The 16,844-nt window shown below is 27.0% G+C and overlaps 1 protein-coding gene across 1 annotated transcript; it reads left to right on the forward strand.

The window, feature by feature from the left end:
* The first annotated feature begins 10,071 nt into the window (after nucleotides 1-10,071).
* On the forward strand, nucleotides 10,072-13,841 carry LOC123293417 (probable ATP-dependent RNA helicase DDX47). Its single transcript, XM_044874235.1, has 9 exons — nucleotides 10,072-10,271; nucleotides 10,335-10,593; nucleotides 10,664-10,830; nucleotides 11,653-11,889; nucleotides 12,950-13,173; nucleotides 13,255-13,387; nucleotides 13,490-13,618; nucleotides 13,683-13,782; nucleotides 13,816-13,841. The coding sequence occupies exons 1-9, from the start codon at nucleotides 10,146-10,148 to the stop codon at nucleotides 13,839-13,841; spliced, it is 1,401 nt and encodes a 466-aa protein (XP_044730170.1). The 5' UTR covers nucleotides 10,072-10,145.
* Nucleotides 13,842-16,844: the final 3,003 nt, after the last annotated feature.

Consider the following 16,844-nt stretch of genomic DNA (forward strand, 5'->3'; position numbering starts at 1 on the left):
AGTTATTTTTAGCTGAAAAAATTCGATTCATTCTGGGAACTCTAAATTTGGCTTATTACAAAAATTACTTCTGTTCAAAAAAAATAACCATAATAAGCAAAATATGAAGATCTACCTACATTAATAATATTTTAAAATGGACTTATACTCCAATATTAAAACAGACGAATCATTTTATAAGTCTTTTTTTTTCATTTTGAATCAGTTTTTCCTTTGCCACTGAATCAATTTATCTTTTGACAATGTTTACATTTTTTTAATTTTTCTGAATAATATCAATGTATGAATAAATTACTTAATTTTGAGACCTGTCTAAGTACAATAAAATTTTTTAGATAAAAAATAACATTAATAATGTACACCGACATTTTTGTTCAATTTAAATTGTAAATTTCTTCATTATTGTACAATTAAATTATATTTCATATAAAACGGACATGTATTTAATAGAAAAATTTCCATTGATTGGGAACTTTTTGTTTGAGACTGCATTAAAGCGAATCGGTTTTTTTGTTATGTAAGTCTTAAAATAATTTCATAAGAAGGTATTGAAATTGCCCTCTATTAAAATGTTCAAATTATATGAAATAAAATATAATAGCATTTTCTTCGAATCAAGAATTCAAACTCGTAAACTAAATGATCTCAATGCGATAATTATATAATTAATATAGTTAATTTGTTTTAAATCTTACAAACCAAAAAGATGTTAAAAACGGAACAGCTGTGAAAGTGTTTTTTTTTGTTTACCTAGAAATGTGTTAGAAATACAACTTTTAATGGCTCGCTTGGAAAATCATTTCTAGGACTTGTTTAATTTGTATATTTCTTGTCTGATTAGAAAATCTTTTATTTCACAACTGTCTGTTTCACAATATTATGTTTTTCTTAAATTTATTATTATTTTTTGTGTTAAAAAAATGAGAAAGGAAATGTTTTTGTACATTGAATCCCCAATATTTTTTTTTTAAATGTGTATATACGAATATTTTTTTTATATATAAATTATTTAAAAAAATAAAAATAAACCTAAAAATTAATTTATTCAATTTTTATTTTGTACTTTTTTTTGTCGCAGTTTTTCTTTTCGAAACATTTGGGATTCAAATTTTTTCGACCTTGAGAGTTACACTTGAAAGAATTTATGTATACTACACACTTCGATTTGCAATTATTTTATCATCAAGTGCCTCTGTGAATGTTGCTTTTTCTTAAAAAATTTTTTTTTTTTGAAAATAGATTTTCTTTAACATGGGCTACATTTTTTGAAATTTAAATATGTGAATTCATTTTTGAGTTTCTAGTTTACATTGGTAGTAAATTTAGCAAATAATTGAATAGTGAATTGAATTCGAGTTCGGAATTTTTTAATGTAGCTCGGGCTAATTTAAAATCTCATTGGAAGCTCAAGAAATAAGCGAACTTAAATATGAATTTTACTCAAGTTATTATTGTTCAAAATATTAAATATTAGTTATATAATTAAGATTATATAACAACTCCTCTTGTTTAAGGTTGAAGTCAGAGGTAAAAAATTTAGCATAAACTGAACTAAATACTATATAGTTTACAAAAAAATAGTAAATACTAGTGATGTGTCGAATATTAGCATTTTTAAAACTCGCATTTGTAAGAAACGATGTGAATATTTTTGACAAAAAATAAAATAAAATTATATAAATATGTAATATAAAAAACAACTAATAAGGTTTATATTGTTTCTTTACTTATATTTGGATAAAAAAAATTATCAATTTTTAACGATTATTTATTAAAAAAAGAAACCTCTAATATTCAAAATGTTATATAACTTTAGCTTCAATTACATATTTTCCATTCTATTGCTTTTAATGGACTCTTTTACGAGCGCTTCATTTGAAAGTAAACATTCGCATTCACGAATATTGGAGATAAACATTCGCATTCGCGATTATACAAAATAAACAATTCTTCCCATCATTGGTATATACTCTTACTCTCTTACTATACATATTACAAAAGTGTTACACGTTTTTGTCTATCTTTGAGAAAATGAATCAAAATTATATCATTTATGTAATATGTATTGCATATACTATTTCAAAAAACCATATGGTATTTAGCTGCTAAATTTGTTACTTCGGAAACCTGCTCTGTTCTCCGACCAACGGATTTTCTGTGTTTGGATGCTTATATTAGTATTTGTTATCAATTTTTTGATAACATAATCGATTGGTTAATTGTCTAAATAAATAACTAAGACAATGTGTTTATAAGGCACCGAAGTCACAGATTTGTCAATATTTTAAGCTATTTATTCAATAAACAGCAATCGACGCACAACATGTTGTTTAACAAGCAGGTGATGTTAATCTAAAATCAACGAAGCGAAACTATCGTATAGCAACTTTTTCAATTCACAAGTAATCATTCGGTGTTTACAATTTTGGTACAATTTAATAAGTTGGAGTAAACGTTCTTTAGACCAAATAATGACCGTGGTTACCCAATACTCAGCGCTTTTGTTTTTGCTTAAAGAAAACGACGTCTCCTCTGTAAATTTAACACCCCGTACATAGATCATCTTCTTTTTGTGTAATGTTGCCAAACTTGTTGAGCTTCACGTGTTGCGCCTCAGTTGTACTTAATGAATAATGGCTTAAATGAAAACTTTCGGAATAAAATTTATTAATGTACCCATATTACAAGAAAATTTTCCAAAATTAACTTAAATAAAGCGCGCGTTGTTACTCAGTCACAATTCCATAATTAAATTACAATAATTTTGCGCACACATAATTTATTTGAAGAAAAGAAAACAATTTACCAGCTGTAATTTTATTGTTGTGCAATTTTAAAAAGAAAACTTCATTTGTGTACCAAAATACAATCGCATTTTTTTTGAATTATAAACTTTTAAATTTACATTAAAAATATAATGTTATTTATTTTTACATTAAATATCATTTTAAAATATTAATTTTATTACGTTTTATTTCATTTCTAAAACAATGTAATTTTGTACACAAAATTTATCCCCGTAATATATTACAAGCTTTTATTTATTTTCCTATTCCAAGATGCCATTGCATAATTTCGATAAAAATGAAATTACTAAAAATGTGTATAAATTCGCGGATTTTTTTATAAATTAATTTAATCTTATTGTTAGTCTACTTTCAGATTTTATTATCTCATTTGCATTTGATTCAATTTAAGATGAAAATAAAACAATGATAAATTTAGCCGAAATTTATGTCGTGGTTTTGTATAACTTGACAAGAATATTGAAAAGCGGCAGTAGAAAAATTGATTTTAGTAAACACTTCCTGATAACACTGTTTACTTTTATATTATAGCAAGTTTAAAAAAATACATTTACATTTTACCTCTTACATTTACATGCTATCTCTGTAATTTTTCTCTTTGAATCTAGATAGAGCAAATCTGATTATAATGTATATGTACTTTTACATTACTTAAAACGATACAGGATTATACAACTAAGAAATGGTTCAAAGTTTTAAAATTTTAAATAGAACTTCTCTTAATTATTTACTCCCATATTGAAGCTTGAATATTAATATTTTAGAAAATCTAACGAATAAAAAATAAATAACACTACCTACTAAAAGAAAATAGGGATCCGTGGAAGCAGCTCTTATACCCTCATCTTAAACTATCTTCATTCTATGTTTCCGTAACTCCGTTACCAATACATTTAGAAACGTATTAGAAAATTTATAAATTCTAAAGCAGCCATTCATTTACGAACTCTAACCCAGGCAAATCTAGATTGACAACACATACTGAAATTTGTGCGTAGTTGACATAAATACGTATACACTAATATAATTATATTGTATTGTATTGGCAACCAACATTATTTCCAGCTTCGACAAATCTCGGTGCACCATTCTTTATCAGATTTACAGAAATTCATTGTACTTTTTTTAAAGACACTAAAAACTATGCATTAAAAAATTATTATTTGTTTAGTGTTATCAAGGATAGTTTAATACAATCGGTTCCTGGATTATCCAGGCTGGATAGCGGTTAAAAATCAAATTTATCATCTTTTGTTTGCAGTCAAGAGATTTAATGATGGATATGTGTTAATAGTAAAATAAAACACACAAGATGAACAACGTAATCAATCAATTACGAAAAAAAGTTGCATATGAAAGCTATTTGTTGCCAAAACGTGCTACTAAATTAAAAAATATATAAAGTTTAGAATCTTCTATCTTTTATAGCTTCGGGAATACCTTTGTACGCCTTTTTGATTAGGAAGAAATCGAATTCATTCTGAAAAATTATTTTGTTACTTGTCTTGAAGAATCCTTCAATCATCATTTTTTTAGTAGGAAATTTTTCATTTAAATAAAAGCTTGTTCTAATTATTTTTAATTAAGTATTTTAATTTTACAGAACAAAATTTTTACCAGAATTTAAAATAAAACTTTTTCGCTTAAATAAATGTACGTTGGAAATGTGACTGGAAAATAATTGTGAAGATTTATTTATATTTTTTTCGTAAAATGTAATGTACTGCAACATTTTCGAAGAGGTATCTATTTATTGTATATTTTTTCATAAGGTGAGTTTTTTAATTTATTTTTTAAGTTGTATAAAGGTTTTTACGATCTCAACTTAGTTTTTTAACTCCACATAGTTTGAAAAAAGCTGTTTGATAATAGTATGTTTTATTTAATACCAGAAAATGCTATTCGAAATATCGGAACGTCCAAAGAAACTCATACGAATAAATTACATTTAACGTTCATACAAATAATTTATAAATGATTTAAAGTGGCTATTTTCATCAAAAACACTGGGAGAGGCATTAAAATTTTATCTAAAATAAAAATAATTAAAAATAAGAAAATTTAATAATTTTATATGAATTTTTATTAAAAAAAAAGTCATTTTTTGGTGTTATATTCTAGTTGTGCACAAAATTGCTCAGTTATTTGTTGTATAAATTTCTTATAGTAGTTATATGTATATTTCTCGAATCAAAAATATTAATTATGCCTTGTAAGAAAAAAATTTAAATATTTATTTAGTTTCAAAATAGTCTTGAAGGCTATATTTAATAAATCAGTTTAAACATATAAACTTTGTAAAGCAGTTAAACGGTAGCGAAAAAACTTCTGTCGTGTAAAAAATCGTTTCTCTGCATTTCTATATATATTCCGGATTGCTGACTACAAATTTGAAGTTTGCGAACAATATTTCCTGAAGCGTGAGTTATAAGTAGTAAGGTATAAAGCTAGTCTATATATTTAACGAAAAAATTGAACACTTTCGCTATGTTGGTCATTTTTATCTTGGACTTTTAAAATTGATAATAATTTTTCAAAACGACTCCTATACGTAACAGCTTAATGAGTTTTAATATTAAAGGAGTAAAATTTTCAAAATAGCGATCTTTTAATAATATATTGTACAACAAGTTAGAACTTTTAAATTACACAGGAGAGTGCAGTTGAAAGTATGAACGAACTTAGTGATTTTACCATTCGGATGCGTAATAGACAATAGGCACAAGTTGTCCACACTATTTTTTCTCATATAGGAGGTAAGTACTCTCTTTCCATACTGTTATCCGTACGGAAAATAACTAATTAATTACCCACTAATGCGTCAAACACAATAACGTGATCGAAATAGGTATTAATAATCTTAATTACATTTTATACAAAAATGGCATATTCTAAGGAAGGGAAAGGCTTTAGCAAAAGTTATTTCATTGTGGAGCATAATAAAGACAAAAAAAGGTATGATTCTGGGATATTTGTAAGCTGTTTATACTAAATAAAATGATACGCCTGCATTAGTCTGCGTAAATTTTTCCATTTGAATTTTCTATATTCACGTTCTGGAGAATAAACATTAAGAGTTTTTCGGAGAGAAATCTTGACTCTTATTTAATTTTAACCAAGTAAATTTTTTTAAAATCTGAATATTAATTTTTTTTAACCCAATTGAGGTTTTGGAGGACTATAATTACTTTTCTAGAATTTTATTATATATTTGCAAATAAATTTACAGTTTGAAAAATTCCAGTCCTGGAGTTTTGTGATAGCAAAATCTTGTGAATTAAATATACAGGCATAATTAATATTTAGCATAAGAAAATAAAATTAGAAACATCAATGAACTCTTTTAAAATAGCATATACAAGAATTACTGTTTTTGAAATGCATTTTTACAATTTTTTTAATATTATTCTAAACAAAACAAAGATCGTTTTGTAACAAATGTTTGTAGAATTACAAGTTTTGATGAAAAAATGAAAAATGAACATTTCTATAAAATTATTATGTTTACAGGCAAATATTTTTTAAAATTGATATAAAACTCCGTTTTTTTATTACAAAGAATTATTTTTTTTTCGGATATTGATATGTGAGCTTGATTCCTATGTTAGTCATGATATTTTTGAGCTATACTTCAATTTTTAATATCTAAAAATGCTTGAAACATCACTAAAATTCTTCCTCGTGGAAGAAGAGAACCACTTCTTTCCAACGTCGACTTTGCTTGGAACTTATTTACCCATTCAATTTTTTAAAATTAGTGTTTCACGATTCCGTAACGAGTTTTTCATAATACAGATTTGTTTTTTTAAATTGCATTTAATAGCTCAAAAAAAAGTAGCTGATCAATTTTCAGAATTATATTAACCCATTACAAAATTTGAAGTAATAATTAATTAATCTGTAAAGTAATAATCACAAATAAATTGCGACAAATATAACCAATCTAGCATATCTGTGATGTTATTAATTATTATCGATTTAAACGAAATAATTGTCACAATTTTTTTGTGGTAAAGAAATCATCCATTTTTCACTATTTCAATTATTTGGTTATTATCAAACGGTTGTGAAAATATATAAGGCAAGGATTGTGGGAGAAATTTTCCACCGTTTGAGTGTTAGTTGCTACATATATATATGGAAAAAAAATCATTTATATTCTGTATTACTTGACGCATTTTTAGATTTGAAAAAGAATCTATTTTTCTAAATAGTGTTTAATGAAAATAAAATGTTTCGCATAATTTTTAGTAAAAGTTTGTATAAAAAGTTTTTTTTTCTTGTCGTTAAAATGCTACACAAGCTGCAATGTTCTTAGTGGTTGTTGCCATCATAGTTAAATTGAAACGTAACTTCAAGTCTTGTGAAAAAATCATGTTGAAGATCTTTAAATTCATGTAATGTGATATGGATATTCACATTACATGATATTATGGATATTCACATTTTCATAGTAAAGATAAAAGTTATAATTTATATGAAAGTTATTTAATAAGAAAAAATTATTCGATAAATGATATTCCTCTGTTCTCAATACAATTTAAATAATAGATTGCATATCGATCGGTATAATCGGGTTTTACGTTTATTAAGAATAACTAAATGTTAGTACATGGACAAAATGGTAATATTTTAATAGTATTCTAAGTAGAAAAGTCCTTATAGAAGTCTTTTGATTTTATTTACCATCACCAAATAAACGATTGGACCGATATAACTAACCGAATTGCATGGTCTTCCTTTTTAATTTTTTTCGTTGCTTACTCAACAACGCCGAAAGTGGTTCTTTTATTTAATTGATAACTCGTTAATGCATTCTGGGTACGAGTTATCTTACTAACTATATTATGTGATCTGTGAGTTATTTGCTAATTATCAAAAAATTTTTCGGTTGCCAGTTTTAAGTTGCGAATTAAAATTGCAATTTAAATTACTTATTGTGCATTGGGTCTAAAGACTTGTACGGAATTTTCTGTTTAGAACTCTTTTTAGTATCATGTTTTTGTCTGCGTGAGCTCATTCTGTTATACCTAATGAACAACTGAAAGAAAGCTACAGAAATTGGCATCATGACGAATATTGTTTTCTTAATTAAGTAATAAATATTTTTGTCAGATATGATTAATGCTTTTGCCCAAAAACATATATTTCCAATGAAAGGAAGAAAATTTGTCAATTAAAAAAATCAATCGAAATCCGAACTTTATTTATCGCATTTATTATCTGACGTCTTATTTTAACTCATGTAAAATTCGATATAATTTATGGAAATAATCGATTCATCAAAAGATATTGTGAAAATACGTTTCGATTTGATAATTAGTTTTGGATCTATGGTTTGAGCAACCATTTATAGTTTTTTAGTATTGTATTATAATAAAACATTTGTAATAAAATTTCTAGCGTCGACTTTTAACATAAAAAATATTTTAAGTAATAAAATAAAAAAAAGTTTGAAAGTTTGTTTCCGAAAAGATTTAAATATGAAAATGGAATCTGTTACTTTGTATATAATTAGTAAAATTTATAATGTAATAATAAATATTTTATAATTACAGTTTTATGATCAAAAATTGTGTGATGAATAATTAATTTATGATTTAAAACAATGTACTTTTCAATTTTGTACAGTTGTTTTAAATTCTTTAAAGAAAATTATGTTATAATTTTCGCAATGAACGATGTTACTTTTAATATCCAAAAATTGTACATTAAATTCGGTTATATTTAAAAAAGAAAATTAATACTCAATGTCTTAAACATAATTTTGAACGTTCATTATATTTTTGGAGCCATCGTATAAAGGTTATGGGTATCTTAGAACAAGCTTAGTTAAAAAACTGGTTCATTTTAATTATTCTGAACAGATTTTATTTTACGCAATTGTTACGGGAGAAGAATTAATAGCCTAAACGTTGAAAAGAGATTGGTTAGTGGTAAAACCTTTTAAGGAAACGAGTTAAAAATAGTTCACAAACACGAGGTCTTACAATTTGAATGTTTGTGAATAAAGTTATTTTTTATTCCTGTTTTCTGCATGAAAAAAATTCATCTATTTTCTCAATATGATGTCCTAAAGTAGGATAAGTTAATTAATAATGTTAAAAATTGGTTATTGGTTTAAAGTTGGTGCATAGAAGGGGGGGGGGGCTTCTAATATAGTTAGTTTGAATTCGATCTCTTAAAACTCGTAACTGACTCAAATTCGTAATCAAATTCAAGTTATATTTTGATTAGTTAACTACAAAACGAACTATTAGCCATAATACATTAAAATAGCCCACCCTGTACATACTGCTTGACCCTTTTGGTATGAACCAAGAGACCAAGTTAATTATACATCGGACCGAAAACTTCTGAGAACTTTTCCACCCTATGCAGAAAATCTAAACCCAAAAAAATTATTTGCATCTAACGAAAGAGGTATTTAAGGTATTACGTGTAAAGAGATATTCTCCAATTTCGATATTCACAAAATAAACGTCAATTACTTTAAAAAAAGTTAAGGTTTTGTCAACGTAATTGTTGATAGTTGATAAAACTCAATATCGATTATAAGTAAACAATTTCTGTATAGTTTTATTTTTAAGTAAGCTCTGTATACAGTACAATGCTTTCAAAAGTAAGTAAAATTTAAAATTGCTAATAAATTTTTCAAAACAACTGTACAATTTTGCAAAAGAAACATAAACAATTGTACAATGTTGAAGAACAAAAATGATAACCTGAAAACAAATACAAATTACATTTCGTTTGTTTTTTCAATTGTCTGTAATATAATTCATTCCTAATTCCTATCTAAAAAATCGGGCTGGGTGAATTTTGAGTAAGCAAAATTTGGGCGTTGAAATTTTTCGTATGAGTAGATTTAATAGATTTTTTCATAATTCAATTATGATTCATTATTGCTTCGGACAGACAGTAATAAATTGGACAAAGGTACAAGATATTTGTTATTCATTTTATCATATGAAAAGGTCTATTAGATATGAGTCACTAAACTAAAGAGAGCTCTATAAACGACAACCCATGTTGCCAGATTAAAAAATGGATGAACACAACATCTTCAAACATCTTTAAAAGAGGAAAAAATATAGTTTTGTAAATAGAGAATTTTTGTCAAATTTTTTTGATAGTAGAAACACTCCTTAATGGCCGTTTCTAAATGATTTCTATCTACTTTTCTATTTCGGAATTATTACTACTTACTTTTTTCGGATTAATTCTCTAATGACATTTTATTTAATGTCAAATTACATTATTATTTCTTTGGTTAGTGTCTGCAACACGTGTTGATGTTTTCAATTTTTTTAAAAATCTTTATTTGATTGAATTAAAATGAGTGAAAATTCTGAAGATATATCTGAAAATGAACAAACAGAAGGTAGTGAACATGAACAGGAAGAAGAAGAACAAAATGAGACAAATGAAAATGAAAAATCAGAAGTTTCATGGAAAGATCTGGTAAATATAACCTCATTAATAAAGTGTGTTTAACTTTTCATATTTCATTAAATCATATTTTAGGGTTTAGTTGACGTATTATGTGAAGCTTGCCTTCAATTAAAATGGAATCAACCATCTAAAATCCAACAAGAAGCTATTCCTGTAGCTTTACAAGGAAAAGATATTATTGGTTTAGCTGAGACAGGATCAGGAAAGACTGCTGCTTTTGCATTACCAATTTTACATGCGTTGTTACAAAATCCTCAACGATATTTTGCTCTTATTTTAACACCAACAAGAGAATTAGCATTTCAAATTTCAGAACAATTTGAAGCATTAGGTATGTGTAGAATTACTCAAAATTCGGGGCACCCCGTCCATTTCAAAATTAATAAAATATTTCATTTCAGGCACAACAATTGGTGTAAAATGCGCAGTTGTTGTTGGTGGAATGGATATGATGTCTCAAGCGTTAATTTTAGCCAAAAAACCTCATATAATTATTGCAACTCCTGGTCGTTTGGTTGATCATTTAGAAAATACAAAAGGATTTAATTTAAGAGCATTAAAATACCTTGTAAGCATGACTTATTTCATCATTATTCCAAATTGTTCGGTTTGTATAGTTCTGGAGCCATCAAATTAGTTACTATTAACGATTACATGAATATTTAAGACGCTCATTTTATGTAGAGTTAGGTGAAATTGATGGTAAAATTTAAAGAAATATAAATATGTGCATTGAACGAATGAAAAACAAAGCTTGGGATATGAATTCACAGTCGTTCCGAAATCGACACACTCGGAAGTTGAGAATACACAGAGTGTTTCTAAAAAATGTTCAATAATCAATAGGACTCTAGGGAACGTCGAAACTAGCAATGAACATGTTGCTCATAAAAATGCCAACAATTTTTGATAGATATTTTCAAAACTTGATGTACCTGATACAAAACCGACAGTGTGTAGTTTCTGACACCTGTAGGTCTGCCTTTGTTATTGGCCATTTGTTCAGATACACCCTGTATGTTTTTCGTATAGTACTTCAAGCTGTGACTTTTTATCATATAGGACTTTCTATATCTTATTTTTCTCGCCATCCCCCTTTCACGATTTGAAAAAATTCCAATACCGGATCTCCTTTACTAATTTCTGCTAATTTTGACATGAGTTGAACCTATTTGTGCATGTCAGAGTTTTTATTTTTATCAATTTTTTCGTCACTGGCAGATCCAAACCCTTTTTTATTTCGAAAAACTTTTCGCAAAATGAAGTATCCCTGTTTTCTGTTAAAAACCGCGTACAAAAATTGATGAAATTTCTTTATGAGGTATGCCGGTTACAGAACTTATACACCAAAGATTCTACGATGTAAATCATGATTTATTTGTTTGAATAGGTGATGGATGAAGCTGATCGTATTTTAAATATGGACTTCGAGGTTGAAGTTGATAAAATATTGAAAGTGGTTCCAAAAGAGAGACATACATATCTATTTTCTGCGACAATGACTAAAAAAGTACAAAAATTACAGCGCGCTTCTTTAAGAGATCCAGTTAAAGTTGAAGTTTCCACTAAATATCAAACTGTTGATAAATTAAAACAACATTATTTGTTTATTCCGCTTAAATTTAAGGTAACTATTTCTTTTTAATTCACAGAGAAAGTAAGAAATTGAGCTATTCCAAAATCCATATTTGCTAAATAAATTATAGGCATTATGCAAGGGATCAAATCAACATTGTGTTCCAATCGTTTGGTGTTTTGACCGTTTAAAACAAGAGATAATTATGCCTCAATTTTGACCAATTTACGCCAAAATTACTCGAAAATAAAACGACGTGGTGCTATTTTTTTAATGTTATTCTAAAAACAAATTTTGTAATTATTTCTAAAACTGTTAGCTTTATTTTTAAACCCAATATAATTCTAATAACCTTTCTTTGTAATAGAAAGATTTTTTTGGCGCGGTTTTCAAAACCCCATACATATTCGAAAGGGTATCGTCGAACATGCAGTCTTGAAAATAAAGTCTTTGACCATAGGTTTCTTTAAATAGGGTATTCAACTATTTTTGAAAAAGTACTTCAAAATGTTGATTTTGCTTATAAAAAGCCACCAAAAATTTATTTCGGAAAAATACACACGCTTTCTTGCCAAAAACTTAAATTAAATTTTAATCCTTTTTTAAACTGTCAAAAATGCGGGCATCCAATTTGATGACGTATTATGGGTATCACACGTGGGTATATGGAATAACACAAATAAGTATGACAGATATATTCATAGACATCTGATTATAATAAATATAAATATTTATTATCTATGTATACATTATACCCAGCTGTCTACACTGAACTAACTGATGGTCTATGACTTATACCTGTATGACGTCATAGCAGGGACGATTTTTAATTTTAAAATTTAATAAAAAAATGTGTTTTTATGATTCGAAATCAGAATATTTAAGTGTATTTTTACATAAATTTTAATTTTTTCAAATTTCATGATTTATTTTTGACTAACGATAATACCCTATTCCTTTTTTTTTCATATTTTTGTGTAAATAATTGCATATTAAATATTTTTGCAATGTTAATGATATACCTCTATAAAATAGCGAATATACCTTAAACAAAATCAAAAATAGCGAAAATTTTTCTGATTATGATAATGAATAAAGTTCATATTTTTAGGACGTTTATTTGGTACATTTACTTAACGAAATGGCTGGAAACAGTTTTATGATATTCTGTGGAACCTGTAACAATACAATTCGTACTGCGTTACTGTTACGAAATTTAGGTTTTACTGCTGTTCCATTACATGGACAAATGTCACAAAATAAACGTTTAGGGGCTCTGACAAAGTTTCGTGCAAAAAATCGATCAATTTTAATATCAACTGATGTAGCCAGCAGGTAAATATCGTAGCGGTCGCGACGGCTCATACAATTTGTTTGATAACAAAAGTAATAAATTGTATAATTTGGTAATTTCAGAGGGTTGGATATACCACATGTAGATGTAGTAATCAACTTTGACATTCCAACGCATAGCAAGGATTATATACATCGAGTGGGTCGGACAGCTCGAGCAGGACGTTCGGGAAAAGCTATAACATTTGTAACACAGGTAAAATAACTTTTCAATAATTTGTTACTTCGTTAGTGAAACGTGAAATTTGTCTTATCTCCTCCTGGATAAATTTTAAATTAATTTTATTTTATTTTTTAGTATGACGTTGAACTATATCAACGGATAGAGCATTTAATTGGTAAACAATTGCCATTGTATCAAACCGAAGAAGATGAAGTAATGATTCTACAAGAACGTGTCGCAGAAGCTCAAAGAATGGCTAAAATGGTATTTCTTAAAATGTGAATTCTTGTAAGTTTATAATTATTAAAATAAATTATTTAATTTACAGGATATGAAAGATGTTGGTGACAAGAAAGGTAAAAAACGGAATGTCGATGGGGATGAAGATGATACAGAAGAAGCGACCGGTGTACGTAAACGTTTAAAAGGTGGTAAAAATCATAACAAAAATAATAATAAAGGTGGAAAATTTAAAAAGAGAAAATAAATAAAATGTTTTGTTTAAAAAAAAGTTTTTGTTATTTTTTTATTACCTGTATATAAATCAAAATTAAATTATGATCAAAATTAACCTAGCTTTAATGGATTTCAAGAATGTGGAGTCCTGGTCCCGAAATTAAGCATATAAATGATAGCTAAGGTGACATAACAGCTGAAAAGAATGGCCCAAAATTAGTGAATTTAAAAAAAAATTTCAATAAGATCGGATCAAATTTGCCTGTGTTATAAAAAAAATCGAATTTTTTATCTTTATGACGCCAACAGAATCTAAAAATTTAATTTTGCCCTATCAAATCTAAAAGTTTTCTAATTTTGATAAACCTACTAAATTTGGGTCATACTTTTCAAATTTGTAATCAAAATTAACTTAGCTCTGATATTTTTCAAGAATGTGAAACCTATCTTTCCTAACCTTTTTATCCCATTTTTTCTTTCAGAACAAAATTATCAATTAATTATTTAATTAAATTAAGTATTAAGTTAATTTTACTGTTATAAAAAAGCCGGGTGGCAGGGTAGATATAGCACTATCCTATGAAACCAAGTTGCGATGGTTCGCATCCTGGTGTGGACAATATTTTTACTTTTAAATTAAATTAATTTTTCCTGATGTTTAAATTTTTCACTCTTTTTTTTACAGTTAAAATTATCTATATAACCCGCCCTCTTGCCATAAATGATGTCAATGATACATATGTCATAAATCACTATTCTGTCAGGGGGTGGGAATTAAAATAACATAAAATAATGTTTAGTAAATAATAAATAAACAACGATCGAACAACTAATTTTAATTCTCAAACAATGAAGAACAAACAACAAACAATAGACTAAAAAAGATTATAATTAATAAATCGGAAAAGAACGTTATCCCGAAAAATGATTTTATACTGTATAAAATAATCATTATTTAATTCATATTTATTTTAGGTGAAATATGTACAAATATATATATAATAAAATATCGTTTTCATCAATTTTTTTGGTTTTATTTATTCAATATTATACCTACCTTTATCTTTTATCCTTTGCATCGATTTCAGGAATATCGAACAGAACCTATATTTTTAACAATATTACTACAATTATTCCTTTATAGGTAAGTTTATTGAAAAAAAAAAAAAATGAGTAAAACGAAATACATAAGGGGTGAGTTTAATGAAAAAAGACAGTAAAAGAAAAATAAATACTAAGTTTGAGAAAACAGTTTTTTTAAAAAAATATGAGTAAAAGGTATGTACATATTTTATATTACTGATAAGAAAAAAAATGTCAAAGGTGGAGTGGTGACTAGCCTAGTCGCCTCAGGTTACAGAGTACCACGGTTCGTAAATAGTTTTTATGTATTTTGATTTCATTTAAATAAAGTTGAAAACTCAAACCCTGTTTTTATTTTATTTTTCCCCATCTCTCTGTAGCTATACAATATTATTTCAGTTAAAAATAGGTGAGTATTTCGAACTTCACGATAGGTAAGTATTTCAAACTTCGTTTGCCATTTTTTTTTTGTAATAATACTACTCAAAATTTTCCGAAAATGAGTTTTACTTTTTGTTATAATTTAAGAAAGTCGAAAATATGAATATAATTATTTATTAATACGAATAACAGAGCCCTAATGGTGTAATGGTTAGCGTATCTGACTTCGAATAAATAGTCCCTTGGATCGAAACTAGGTGAGAACATATATTAAAAAAAAGTTCATTAAATCTTTTAAGCAAAATCTGATTTTTATTTTCATTTTTTTTCAAATTTCCACCACAGCATGTTTGCCTAGTAAATGATGAAAAAATTAGTTTTTTTCGTTCAAAAACTTCAATTTTTTTCACATTTCTACTAGGAGAACATCAAGGACGGACGGAATAAGTAGTACCTGATAGCAAGGTAATTGTTGTCACCTCGTAAGTCAGAAAGTTAGTGGTCTGCACACCCGTGTTTGGTGAGTGTGACCTCTAGTGGGCAGACCAATAACTTTCTGCCAAAATAAAATTTTAGACTTTCGGGGTGAAAACACTTACTCACCTTTCTTCTTATCAGGAACTACTAATTCCCACTTATGTTCTCCTAGTACAAATGTTGAAAAAATTGAAAATTTTTTCGAAATTATATTATTTTTTGAATATAATAAAATTAAACTGACCAATTATTTATATTAGCTGACCGATTATCAGCGAATGCTTCCCGATCGCGCGTAGGTGGAGTTTTTTCAATCTTTAATAAAAAATTTTCTGATGCTGACCAATTAATGAGACCAACTGACCTTTTATGACCAATTTCTGACCTTTCAGATGGTATAATTGGTCAATCGAAATTCCGCACATGAGGTGCTAAGATCGCGGAGCTAGCCATTTTTGTGCATATTTTTAATATTTTGTAACAGGAGAACATGATTTTAAAGAGAGAGATATTTTTATGATTATTTTAATTCCCACCCCCTGACAGAATAGTGATTTATGACATATGTTTATTTGACATTATTTATGGTAACAGGGCGGGTTATATAGATAATTTTAACTGTAAAAAGAGTGGAAAATTTAAACATCAGGAAAAATTAATTTAATTTAAAAGTAAAAATATTGCTCACACCAGGATACGAACCAGCGCAACTTGGTTTCATAGGCAAGTGCTATATCCACTCTGCCACCCGGTTTTGTTATATCAATATAATAAATTTTGCTACACTTTAAATTAATTGATATTTACCAAATAATTAATTAATTCATAATTTTTTGATTCTTTGGAATTTAGATAAAGCAATCGTAATAATTTTTTGAGGAAAATTACATTTATTTACTCTTGTAGATCACTATTTACATCTCATCACTCCTAACTTTTGTACTCCCAATTTTGTCTTCGCTAATACAAACTCTTTGAGACTTGAAATTGATTCTTTGAATCGATATGGACCATTAACTGTAATTAATAATTTTAACTGTAAAAAGAGTGGAAAATTTAAACATCAGGAAAAATTAATTTAAAGGTAAAAATA

This window comes from Chrysoperla carnea, chromosome 2 (assembly GCF_905475395.1).
Source record: "Chrysoperla carnea chromosome 2, inChrCarn1.1, whole genome shotgun sequence".
Lineage (NCBI taxonomy): Eukaryota > Metazoa > Arthropoda > Insecta > Neuroptera > Chrysopidae > Chrysoperla > Chrysoperla carnea.

Bases quoted from the DNA above. Each gene is read 5' to 3' on its own strand.
- LOC123293417 (XM_044874235.1), top strand. From the start codon at position 10,146: ATGAGTGAAAATTCTGAAGATATATCTGAAAATGAACAAACAGAAGGT. The intron at 13,388-13,489 runs GTAAAATAACTT...TTTATTTTTTAG, and splicing joins CTATAACATTTGTAACACAG to TATGACGTTGAACTATATCA. The intron at 13,783-13,815 runs GTGGTAAAAATC...ATAATAATAAAG, and splicing joins TGTACGTAAACGTTTAAAAG to GTGGAAAATTTAAAAAGAGA.